The 12,993-nt window shown below is 46.8% G+C and overlaps 1 protein-coding gene across 12 annotated transcripts in view; it reads left to right on the forward strand.

The window, feature by feature from the left end:
• The first annotated feature begins 63 nt into the window (after positions 1-63).
• SUGP2 (SURP and G-patch domain containing 2) overlaps positions 64-12,993 on the forward strand; it is a 33,943-nt gene continuing 21,013 nt past the window's right edge. For 7 of the 12 annotated variants that reach the window (XR_006788371.2, XR_008505152.2, XR_010413584.1 and 4 more), the window contains exons 1-4: positions 64-184; positions 1,577-1,708; positions 5,486-7,090; positions 10,757-10,877. Coding sequence is in view for 9 of the 12 variants with exons in the window: in XM_045862657.2 (XP_045718613.1) it covers positions 142-184; positions 1,577-1,708; positions 5,486-7,090; positions 10,757-10,877 (1,901 nt within the window). In the remaining 3 variants the exon portion in view is untranslated. Of the gene's footprint in view, positions 237-379; positions 638-1,576; positions 1,709-5,485; positions 7,091-10,756; positions 10,878-12,993 lie in introns of those variants that run through there. The other 5 variants (XM_064597423.1, XM_045862659.3, XM_045862660.3 and 2 more) reach the window with 5 other exon arrangements.

Here is a 12,993-nt window from a genome sequence, read left to right on the forward strand (position 1 = left end):
CTCGGGAGCGTCTGCCCTGAGAAGCGAGCAACGCGCCTGCGCAAGAGGACTTGGCGGCGGCCGCCTGCGCCTGCGCACCAGGGCTCGGCGGCAGCTTGCGCCTGCGCGGCGCGGCGCTGCGGAGACCGTTGGCTCATTTGCATGGCCCCGCCTCGCGCGGCGGCGGCGGCGGCGGCGGCGGCGGGTGAGGAGCCTGAGGCGGCGGCGGGGGCGGCTCCGCGCGCGGTGGGTTCGGGGTGAGGCCTGGGCCCGGGCGTCGTCTGTGGGCGGGCCCCAGGTGGGAAGCTCGGGTTCCGCTCCGGGGGCCCCGGGTCCCCGCGATGACGCCGCGAGCTCGGCCCTCGGGCTGTGCGTCGGCCGCGTCCCCGCCTGGTCGGCCTGGGGGGCGGTCTTCGGCCTCCCAGGCCCGACGCCCCCTTGTCTTCGTTCTCGGAGGCGGGTAGGAGGCGGGCCACGCCCGAAAGGGTCCATTCGTTCATTCATTCCACCCGAGCCCGGAGCGGCTCCGTTCGTAGGGGGATTACTGCGGCCAACCGCTGTATTGGGCTCTTGACCATTTTTTACCTGGTTCAGTCCCCACAGCAGCCCCCGCTATTAGCTGCCCGTTCAATGGATGGGGAAACGGAGACGCAAAAAGGTTAGGTCACTCGATTTGATCCGGAGCCGCCTGACGGGGAGACCCTGCCCTTCGATAGCGGAGAACAAGGGGCGCCCCAGGAAAAGGGCTTAAGAATGAGAAAAAGGGGTGATGGTTATAAGAAATGGCTCGAAGGGAAGGGCAGGTTTGGGTCTTGAGGTTGAAGGTTTCAAGATGGAAGGGATATTTTGGTTAAGGACGCAGCCACTGGGTTCCTTAGCGTTGCTTTCAGTCGTTTCCTAGTCAGTCTTCAGGGCTTTGTCCCCACTACCAGTGCCCTGTTTTCCAGGTTCCGGTCTGGGCTCTCTGACCTTGGGTGGGTCACTTAGCCTGAGTCTTTCTCTTCTTCTGTATAATGTCATTCATAACAGAACGCGTTTTTCACTGGGTTGTTAGAAGAAGTAAACGAGATTGTGAGAGTCCCTTTCCTACAAGAGGACCTGGTACAGAGCGAGCTCTGTCACTGGCCAGGGATTCCAACGCTCACTTGTTGAGAGGCTGTTCTCAGAGGGCAGGTCAGTTCTCAGAGCCTCTTTGCGAGTCTGTGAAATAGGAAAATAGAAATGGGAAAGATCGCATCTCTCCTAACCACCATTTGCGAGGGTTATGCTCCTCCCCTCCACGCTGTTACATTCAGTTGTGTGTGTTGCTTCATTGCAGTTCTCCAGTAAACCCCAACAGATAGGGATTCTGAGGAAATGGGCTCAGAGAAGCAATATAGATTGTCTAAGATCACAGTGCTTGCTGTGCTCCTTCTAACCAACACACCTGTGAGCTCCGTGAGGGCAGAAGCCCCCTTAAAATAATGCGGCCTCCCTCTGAAGCACCATGTTGAATTATAGATTACTGTCTCATCACGTTGAGGATTAGGTGAAATTGAGCAGGCTGTGTGAGCGTTAGTTGTCGTTCTTAGTGTCTTTTTTTCCCCTCTCACTACAGGTCAGACAAACATGGCAGCTAGGCGAATTGCACAGGAGACTTTTGATGCTGTATTGCAAGAAAAAGCTAACCGATATCACATGGACCCCAGTGGTGAGGCCGTAGGTGAAGCTCTTCAGTTTAAAGCTCAAGGTGAATTAAAGCGCTTGGTTTCTTTGGGGGGAGGGTAGCTGTTGGGCATTCTTTTAGAGTAAGGGCTGGAGGATATCAATGCCTTGGGCAAACTATTCAACTCCTCGGATCCTACCTTCCTTATTTGTTAAGGAGAGATAAAGTTATCTCTTGGTCTTCCTGTCAAATCATTATGCAGAAGGGGATATTGTAATTATCTGAAGCTTCTCTGCCCCAGGCATCCTCCCCCACCTAAAGAAGCGTTCTTGAATCAATCTCCTGGCTCCATCCCCACCACCCCTTCCCAGATTTGAGCTTTTACTAGTTCTCGCCTGGATTATGGCAGTAATCTCCTGAACGGTCTCTCAGCTTCTGGCTCCATTCCCCTCAAATGGGCGTCCCCAACAGATCTATTAATGCCTCCCTTGCTGGGTCAAGGCCCTACTTGGACTCTTGAGGCTCCCCATTTCGGGGTTATATCCTCAGACAAGTGCAGGAGCAACCTGGTAATAATTAATAGTGATGTGTACAAGACGAGGGCATGGGAGGTTGCCAGGTGTAGGCCTTGCCTGAAAACATTCCCCTTGGAAAGTTTTGAAATGTCACGCCGGCAGAATCAAAAATGGTGCACACACTGTTTGCAGGATGACAGGGAGGTCCCTCACCGTGCCACATAAGGCTCCCAGCCTTCATGTCCTGCCTTTGGGGCTCATGTTTCAGTGACACTGTGCTGCCTGTTTGTGCTTTGAATCCCTCCCCAGCCCAGCCCAGCCTAGCCTGGTTAAGTCTTTCGGGCACTAAGACCCAGCTTGCACATGCCTTCCTCCAGGAAGCTCCTGCAGGCTTTGAGGTTGATTTGATTGCTCTTCCAGGCCCCTGAGCACTCCCTTTTTTGAGGTGGGCCAGCCTCCTCCAGGCTTCTTTTGGGCCTGTGCTGCTCCCTGCACCAGCCCCTGAGCCAGTTTCCACTGAGGAAACTTCCTCAGTGTTGACTGAGTGAGTCTAAGTGCTTGGGGCAGGGATAACTTGTGTACTTTGGATGTGGAGAAACCAAAGCCTAGAAGCTGTCTTCAGATTCTGAATTTTTAAAAATGCTTGAGTATTTTTACACAAAAACCTTCCCATTATAAGGGATTAGAAGAATTAAGAAGTAGTTAGGAGTATGGGGCACCTGAGTGGCTCAGTCAGTTAAGCATCTGCCTTCATTCAGCTCAGTTCATGATCCCAGGGTCCTGGGATCCCACATCAGGCTCTGCTCAGCGGCGAGCCTGCTTCTCCTGCTGCTCCCCCTGCTTGTGTGCACACACGTGCACTCTGGCAAATAAATAAAAACAAAACAAAACAAAACAGTAGTTAGGAGTATAATGTAAAAGTCTTTAGGTGCTTTCTTACTCCTCAGAGGTAATCATATCTGTGGTGTTTTGTGAATCCTTCAGTTCTTCTATGATATGTTTATGTAATCCTAAATACTTACGTATTGATATATTTGTATACACACATTTATGTGTATATGTTTATGCGTATATATATATACACACACACACACACACATATATATCTGGAGATTTAAATCTTGGTTTATTTTTATGTAGAAACTCAAATGTCAATATGTATCTTAGTCTCCTCAAGAAAGATGGGGGGTAGGAGCTGTACTAGGAAACCAGCAGGATGCTAGATGGTTCTGGAACCACCACTTTGTCACAGAGCTAGGTCCATCGATTGGCCTTTCACTGTGTCTGTTCTAGTCTGTATTGCTTTACAAGGCATCTGAAAATCCCGTTGTGCAGACTCCATCCACCACTCTTCCTAATGCTACTGCCCTAACCGTGCCAGCAATAGCCATCAATACCTGGATTATCCCAGTGGACTTTTTGCTGGAACATCCATATCCACTCTTGTACCTGGTGGTCAATTCCCTGCACTAGCCTGTGCGGTCGCCCCTTTGCTCTGAACCCCTTCATGGCTTTCCATCTTGTTCAGAGTAAACTATAGAGTCCCATTGAGGGCCTGACTTGATCTGTTACCCCCATTCTGTTCACATCCTCTAGCATAGTGGTTCCTTAACTTTGCTGCTTGTTAGAATCATCTGGGGACCCTTTAAGATTTTTTTTTTTTTTTTTTTTTTTTTATTTATTATGAGAGAGAGAGGGAGAACGCGCGCAAGCTAGAGAGCACGCTCATGTGTATGGGGAGGGTCAGAGGGGGAAGGGGAGGGACAAGCAGAATCCACAATGAGCGTGGAGCCCAACGTGGAGTTCAGTCTCATGAACCTAAGATCATGAACCAAAATCAAGAGTCTGACACTCAGCCGACTGAGCCACCTAGACAGCCCCCTGGGGACCCTTTAAAAACCCTAATGCCCAGGCCACACCCCATCCCAATTAACTAAATCAGAATGCCTGGGGATCCCCAAGGACTCCAGTGTGCAGTAGAGTTTAGGAGCCACCTTCTTACCACTTTGCCACTGTTACTCTCTTCCATTCTGGCTACACTTGTTCCCTGCTAGTCTTACCTCAGGGCTTTGTCCTGATGCTCCCTCTGCCTGGAAGCCTTCCCCCATAACTGCGCAGTCTGGCCCCCGACACCAGGCCTCTCTGCACAAATACATTGTTGTCAGAGCAGCTTTCCTTGGCCAGCCTGTCTGAAAACGTCTCTCCCTCTTCATGTTCTTGCCTGCTTGATATTTCTTATTGGCACTTTTGTACATGTGATGGATTTTTGTTTATTGTTTGGCTCCCTCAACTGATAAATCCAGGGGAGTAGGGATTTTGTTGTCTCCTTTCCCTGCTATATAACTCCATTGCCTAGAGCAGTGCCCACACACAGTAGTTGCTCAGCAAGTACTTGTTGAACAAATAAATTTGGGTTTATATAAAGCTTTAGCTTCTTGTGGTCTCTTCGCCCATTACTACTCCCTGGCATCTCTCTCCCTTTTATTTGACGTCTTGACTAGGTAATATTTTGATTCATAAGCTAGAAAGTTAGAAAGCTACTCTGCAAAGTCTCCCTGAGGCCTGCTGTTCCCATGTTCCTGGTTTCTTACAGAGTTTCTTTATGTGTGAATAAGCAAATGCAAATTCAGGTTCCTATTTTTCTCATTTCTATTTTCTCATTTCTACTACTGTTCAATTTTCACTGTGGCCTCTCTTGCTGCGGCTTGTTTAGCTTCTGTGTTCTCTCTTATCTGTTTTAGTCTCTGTTTTTTCAGAGGATTGGTTGGCCCAGTGGACCTTTGCAGGGAGCCTGTCTGCCACCTTTGGGTCAGATGCTCAGCTGTGGTTGGCTGTGGTGGGTGTAGTGTCCGACATGGCTCCTGCCTCAGTGGCACTGTGACCTAACACTTTCTCCTCCGAGGGAGGGAGGGCAGGCAGCCTCCAGAGAAACTGTCTACTGTGTGCTAGAAGTAGAAATGTACAAGTGTTCCAGTTGTAGTGAAGAAGCCCAGGTTATTTGGGGACCAGACACCCTTTCCTGAGTCAAAAAGAGGGCTTATAAAACAGATGCCTGCAGAGCCAGGACAAGAAGGCCAAGTGAATTAGGAGCACCACTGCCCAGCCTCTGTGCACTGTCATCCAGGCACATGCAGGCCCAGTGCTTGTAGGTATTCTGTTTTTAGAATTTGTAAATCCAGATTTTTAAGTAAAGCCACACACATTTTAAATGTTAGAAACAAACACAAATTTTTTAAATGCATTCTGGCAAATAAAGGACCCCTGCTGGCTGGTGGTGTGTGGACTGTCTTTTTGCAACCTCTGGTCTAAATTACCTTTTTGTTCCTCTTTGGATCATCTATTTCAGATCTTCTAAGGACAGTCCCAAGAGCCAGAGCAGATATGTATGATGACATTCCTAGTGACAGCAGATATACTCTGGCTGGATCTGTAGCCCACCCTCGAGACACTGGAAGAGAAAGCCTGAGAGGTGATGTATTTCCAGGACCTTCCTTCAGATCAAGCAATCCTTCTGTAAGTGAAGACAACTACTTTCGCAAAGAGTGTGGCCGGGATTTGGAATTTTCCCACCCTGATTCCCGAGACCAGGTTTTTGGCCACCGGAAATTGGGACATTTCCGTTCTCAGGACTGGAAATTTGCACTCCGTGGCTCTTGGGAACAAGACTTTGCCCACTCCATTTCTCAAGAATCCCCTTGGTCACAGGAGTATAATTTTGGTCCTTCTGCACTACTGGGGGACTTTGGTTCCTCCAGGCTGATTGAGAAAGAGTGTTTGGAGAAAGAGAGTCGGGATTACGACGTGGACCGTCCAGGGGAGGCAGACTCTGTGCTCAGGGGCAGTGCCCAAGTCCAGGGCAGAGGCCGAGGTCTAAACATCGTTGACCAGGAAGGGGCCCTTTTAGGGAAGGGAGAGACTCAGGGCCTACTCCCAACTAAAGGGGGAGTCGGGAAACTTGTCACACTAAGAAGTGTGAGCACAAAGAAAGTACCCACTGTAAATCGTATTACTCCCAAAACTCAGGGCACCAACCAAATCCAGAAAACCACCTCAAGTCCTGATGTGACCCTGGGGACAAACCCAGGGACAGAAGATATCCAGTTTCCCACTCAGATCCCTTTGGGGCTCAATTTGAAGGATATTCGGCTCCCCAGAAGAAAGATGAGCTTTGACCTCATAGATAAGTCTGACGTTTTTTCAAGATTTGGGATAGAAATAATCAAATGGGCAGGATTCCATACCATAAAAGATGATGTTAAATTTTCCCAGCTTTTCCAGACTCTCTTTGAACTCGAAACCGAAACCTGTGCTAAAATGCTCGCTTCGTTCAAATGTTCCTTAAAACCAGAGCACAGAGATTTTTGCTTTTTTACTATCAAATTTTTAAAGCACTCTGCTTTGAAAACACCCAGAGTTGATAACGAGTTTTTAAACATGCTTTTAGACAAAGGTGCTGTGAAGACCAAAAATTGCTTTTTTGAAATCATAAAGCCCTTTGACAAGTACATAATGAGGCTTCAAGACCGGCTCCTGAAGAGTGTAACACCCCTGCTCATGGCGTGCAATGCCTATGAGCTGAGTGTCAAGATGAAGACCCTCAGTAACCCCCTGGACTTGGCTATTGCCCTGGAGACCACCAATTCTCTCTGCCGGAAATCTTTAGCCCTTTTGGGACAGACGTTCTCCTTGGCGTCTTCTTTCCGGCAGGAGAAAATCTTAGAAGCCGTGGGCCTCCAAGATATAGCTCCTTCTCCTGCTGCATTTCCAAATTTCGAAGACTCTACTCTGTTTGGGAGAGAATACATCGATCACCTGAAGGCCTGGCTGGTCAGCAGTGGGTGTCCGCTCCAGGTCAAGAAAGCTGAACCTGAGCCAACCCAAGAGGAGGAGAAAATGGTTCCTCCTACCAAACTGGAAATTCAGGCCAAGGCTCCGAGTGGTCTGAGTGATGGTAAGGAAAGCACTGAAAGTTCCTATTTATTGTGATTAGTTTGTTTTTCATGTTTTCTTGTAATGTTTCTTATTTTCTTTGAGATTTTTGCACAATAGTTTTTTAGCCAACTGGGAACAGTTTTAGTAGAAAACTCATATTGGCCAGGGTGCATGTCTGCTATTCATTCTGAAAGCGTATATTAGGAATCTTCTGTCTACCACAGAAGTCCTTAGACATTTCTGGGTCACAGATTCCTTTGGGAATCTGATCAAAAGCTGTGGCCCTTGCCAGGAAAAATGCACACATATTTGTACACAATTCTGCCTGTGCTTTCTGGGGGGTTTGTACCATCCTGCAGCCAAGGTTAAGAAGCCCTTGTTACAGCATCTCCCTCCCCCCACCCTAAGGTATTAGTAGAGGGGAAAGTAAACACTGGGCACTGTCTCTGGGGAGTCCCCAGGCTCCTAAGCGACAGAAGTCTCAAAACCCAGCTCCTCCCGTGCCAGGATTAGGGGGATGGAAGAGACCCTAGCCCAGGGGAGTTGGGGAGGCCATGTTTGAGCTGTGTTGAGGGACCAGCAGAGATTAGCCGCGTCAGCCCAGGTAGTAGAAGCACCTTTCTACCCACTCACTTTTCTAGAACAGCTAAAAGTCGATAGATCAATTAGGTACATCTGGTAACCTGCAGTTAAGGAGTCCGCTTTGGGGAGGTTCCAGAAAGGCCAAGAAAGAGGTAATACTAAGAAAAAAACAACAACAACAGAAGTATTATAAACATTTGGCTGTTTGGTGTCCTCTCTCCCTCTTAGCACCCAGACATCCTAGAGGTCATGTCCTAGCCCAGACATCCCAGAGGTCATGAGCATATGTGGTGCCCATGTGACTCACGATGAAGCACTTACCCCCCGTTTACCTCAGGAGGAAGTCCCTTTCCCCAGAAGGCAGGTTTCAGCTTCCATTGCCCCAGCCAAGTGGGAAAGCCTTGTTTGTCCTTGAATCTCTTTACTCCTCTACGCCCTTATGCAGCCCTGATTACATCAGGCACTGGGTAGGTCCCACCATGGATGGGCAGCCACAGCTACTCCTGGAGAGGGAGCCTTCAGAAGTGGGCTCAGGGCTGAAGCAGGACCCCTCCTCCCCACACCCCTCATAGTGGAGTGGAAAGTCAGTGTCATGATGATACTGAAGCACTTTGTTTGAAGGAGGAGAAAAACACCCATAACCTAAAGTTGCCCACCACTATTTTCTGGTTTGGTTGCTATGCGGGTGCACCCATAGCACCAGTATTGCTGTGCTGAAAACACTACAGTCTATTCTTTTATAGGATCATCAAAGGCCTTTTTCTGTGTTTCAGCAGCATTTGCTGCATCATGATACTGACCTAACGTAAATTACCTCACCCTTCCCTGCATGTGGGACTGTGCTGCCTTTTACTAGAGGCCTCTGAGGCTGAGCAGAGCTGGGTTCCCTTGTAATTGACGTCTGCAAGCCTGGGCTGTCTGGACAGCAGGTAGATGGCAGGAGCGCCCGTGTCTCATGGGGTATGTCCCGCCAGTGCTCGCATTACTGTCAGAAATGCGGAGATGACATCTTCAGTTGAATGTTTTGGTTACCACTATTGTTATTTTTTATTTTTTAGTTCCCCCCTATAGAATATGGTCAGGGGAAGAGGATTGTGGGGCCAAAGCTGGGACGCTTGCTTATGGTTACCTTCTCGAGAGATGGTTGCAGTGACCCACAAATTACGTTGTTTTTCAAAGCTTCCAACTCTGAACCTTTTATTCTTTGGTAGCATTGTGTAAAACCAGCAATTCTGTAGGATGAGAGCCAATAACAAAAAAAAAAAAAAAAGGAAAGGAATTTCAAAGGGGAAATAATTGCAGTAGCATGACAATTGAAGAATGCATTTAGCCGGTGTAAAGAGCTCACACTGAAGGTTTAAAATAAGTTTAAAAAGGGGCGCCTGGGTGGCTCGGTCGTTAAGCGTCTGCCTTCGGCTCAGGTCATGATCCCAGGGTCCTGGGATCGAGCCCCGCATCGGGCTCCCTGCTCTGCAGGAAGCCTGCTTCTCCCTCTCCCACTCCCCCTGCTTGTGTTCCCTCTCTCGCTGTGTCTCTCTCTGTCAAATAAATAAATAAAATCTTTAAAAAAAATAATAAAATAAGTTTAAAGCTGCAACTGAGACATAAGCAAGGACTGGACAGTGCAGTTACTCCACAGAACAAACTGGAAGACCTCTCCAGTTCAGGAGTGGTTTTTATCGAATGACTAAATAAACAGACCATTCTGTGCAATTAAAACTAGCAAATATCAGAAAACTAAACAGTCTTATTAATTGAGGGCCAGCTGCTCTTCTGTGTTGCCAGTGGCGTTGTAAATTGAAACTCATTAAGGAGGGGCGCACCTGGGTGGCTCATTCAAACATCAGACTTTTGATCTCAGCCTCAGGTCTTGATCTCAGGGTCCTGAGTTCAAGCCCCCTGTTGGGCTCCACACTGGGCCTGGACCCTACTTAAAAACAAAAACAAAAAACACACACTTCATATTGAAGGAAATTTACACTTTAAGAAATGTTTGTTTGTTTGTTTGTTTATTTATTTATTTATTTGAGACTGAATGAGAGAGAGAGAGCACATGAGAGGGGGGAGGGTCAGAGGCAGAAGCAGGCTCCCTGCCGAGCAGGGAGCCCAATGCGGGACTCGATCCAGGGACTCCAGGATCATGACCCGAGCCGAAGGCAGTCGCTTAACCAACTGAGCCACCCAGGCGCCCAAGAAATGTTTTTCTTTTCATGTATTCAGCAAATATTTTCTGTGAACACCTATCCTAGGGCCACTGACTTTTTTGATTAGGGAATTTTTCTTTGCAAATCTCTATGTATGTTTTCTGATTATAAAACACATGCATATTTATTTTTTATAGATAAAGCACAAAGAAAATGAAGTCTCTGGTAAATCTACCCGTAGATAATATCTATTAACATTCTGACATATTTCCTTCTTTTTTTCTCCACGTGTCCGTATTTGTGTATCTTTTTTTCGCTCCTTCATATTGGGAATCATAATCTAGATTTTTTTTTTATGTATTTTATACTGAGTTACCTTTTTTTTTTTTAAAGATTTTATTTCTTTATTTGACAGAGAGAGACACAGCGAGAGAGGGAACACAAGCAGGGGGAGTGGGAGAGGGAGAAGCAGGCTTCCCGCAGAGCAGGGAGCCCCATGTGGGGCTCGATCCCAGGACGCTGGGATCATGACCTGAGCCGAAGGCAGACGCTTAATGACTGAGCCACCCAGGCGCCCTACTGAGTTACATTTTATATCTTTATATGTTTTTCACTTAATATGAACATTCCAGTTAAGCAATACCTGACAAGCAGAATAGAGTTGCTACATATCATTTCCTTCTGTAGAATATATGCATATATTGTTCTGTACAGTCACTATAAGCTTGTGACTTTCTCTTCTAGTGGTTATGCTGTTCTGTCTTTTGGGATGATATTTGGGGTATTGGTTTTTAGGATACCATGCTGCTCTCCTCTTTTCAATGCTGATTTCTCTTGAATGAGGATTTTGGTCACTGGTGCCTGCTTAGGTTCCATCCTAAGCCTCTGACTCCGTCCTGGTCATCCCAGCCCCATGTGGTCCAGTGTGTTTCTCAGAAAAGCCCTCTTGTGTGTTCCAGCAGTCCCCCAGCGAGCGGATCACAAGGTGGTGGACACAATCGACCAGCTGGTCACTCGTGTTGTTGGAGGCAGCCTATCTCCCAAAGAGAGAGCTCTTCTCAAGGAGGACCCTGCTTACTGGTAGGTCTTTAAATGTTGGCCCTCCGAATCCCTCCCATAGAACACACGGCAAAATTTGTGTCTTGATGGTGTCCAACACAGAGGGTGAGGTATTAATTTTGAGGAGTGGTGTTAGCCAATGGGAACAGCATGAGAGAGGGTTGGGTTCACTGACATTCAATTCCCAGCCCTGCTGCCACCCTGCCATGTGGCCTTCTCTTGTCCGGTCCAGGAGCCCCTCGTGCCTCTGTGCTGGCTTAAGGATGAGGTGAGAGGTGCATGCAGAGAGCACGTGAAGATAAGGGATGGGTCACAGCAGTTGTTCGTGACTTACTGCTACTGTTTGTTCAACTCTCTTCTCCTTTTGCCTTACTGCCTCTTCACACGAATGGAGCAAGTTTTTAAAATTAAAGTTTTCAGCATAAATGCAGTACTTGTTTATTAGAGGAAGTTGAGAACAAGGGTGAAGCCCCTTGTATGCCCACCGACATCTACTGCCAGTTTTGCCTGTTTGCTTCCAGTCTCTCTGCCCACTGAGGGCTATTTGGGTTTTTGTTTAATATAGCTGTGATTTTACTATGATATAATATATCCTGCTCTTTTGGGGTTTATGTATTTATTTTTTCTGCTCATTTTAGATAACACCAGAAAATGCTCGTATTCTTTATCTTTCATAAACATTTTCAGACAGCTGCATTTATTAGTCCATAGAGGAGGTGGCCAGAGTTTAGTTAGCCATCCCTCTCTGGTTAGACTTTCAGAATGATTTTGATTGTATACTGTTTCAAACTGCTTCAGCGAATGGCTTAGTGCAGCCTATTTTCTTGTGTGTTTAGGTTTGCTGCAAGTGGAAAATGTTCATACTTTAACTTTTTTTAAAGATTTATTTATTTATTTTTAAAGATTTTATTATTTATTTGAGAGAGAGAGAGCATGTGAGCAGGGGAGGAACAGAGGGAGAGGGAGACAATTTCCAGCAGACTCCGCACTGAGCGCAGAGCCCAATGCAGGGCTCGATCCCAGGACCCCGAGATCATGACCTGAGCCAAAACGAAGAGTCAGATGCTCAACCAGCTGAGCCACCCAGGTGCCCCTGACTTTTTTTTAAATCATAAAAGTGGCATATGTTCTTTGTAAAAATAGAAAAAAGTAATAAGGTAAAGATACTGTCAGAGCTCCACCAGTTCTCCCTCTCAGTGTGTCCTAGGTTTCAAACCTAACATCACTGTCCCTTTAGCAGTGGGTACATGCTCTTCCTTTGTACACAGGTACCCTAGCATACTCAACCATTGCCCATTGATGAGTTCTTAGATTCTTTCCAGTTTTTCCCTACTGTAAATACCATTATGATGAACAATGTTTTCTGTTTATTTCTGTCTACATTTCTGGCATTTATTAGGGTAGTATCTGGGAGTGAAATTGCTGGGTTAAGAAGAAAATTAACTTTACAGGCCTTTGATCTCTGTCGCTTTTTCTCAGCTGCAGCATGATTGACCTTTGAGACTGGATAATCCTCTGGTGGGGACTGTCCTGTGCTTTGCAGGATATTTATTAGCATCCTTTGCCTTCCCCCTTACACTGGATGCCAGTAGAATCCTCCATCCCAGAAGCTGGCCACTGGGGGCAGGAGTTGCCCCTGGTGGAAGCCATCGTTCTTTATCATCAGGTTACTTTCTGTGGGTTATCTGTCCCAGTTGACAAAATGCTTGAAAGGCATAAATTGCCACGTAACAGGACTAGAGTTTTGGTCTTAACCAGCGTGATTTACCAGGGGGAAGGGTTGGAGCTTATATGGTTTTATTTTTACAGAATTCTCAGACTCATTTGTATTATTTTCATATTTAGAATGAGTGGGCATATAACTTAAAAGTTAAAAAAAAAAACAGCCCAATAAGCAAATTGTTCCATCATAATTTATTGAAAACTTTATTATCAAACACTTTTTGCTTTCTCTGCACTTGGTACTATTGTCGGCGCTTTTCTGATTTAAGCACTAGCTGACTGAATCCTCATAAACCTTGTGAGGCAGGTATGTTGTCATCCTTATTTTACAGATAGGAGACTTGAGGCTCAAAGAGGCCTCTTACCTAAAGAGTGCAAAGCTAGTAAGATAGAGTTGAGATTCTCATCCAGGTTC

Source organism: Mirounga angustirostris, unplaced genomic scaffold (genome assembly GCF_029215605.1).
Source record: "Mirounga angustirostris isolate CCGP_5_RB_7025 unplaced genomic scaffold, mMirAng1.0.hap1 SCAF_1, whole genome shotgun sequence".
Taxonomy (NCBI): domain Eukaryota; kingdom Metazoa; phylum Chordata; class Mammalia; order Carnivora; family Phocidae; genus Mirounga; species Mirounga angustirostris.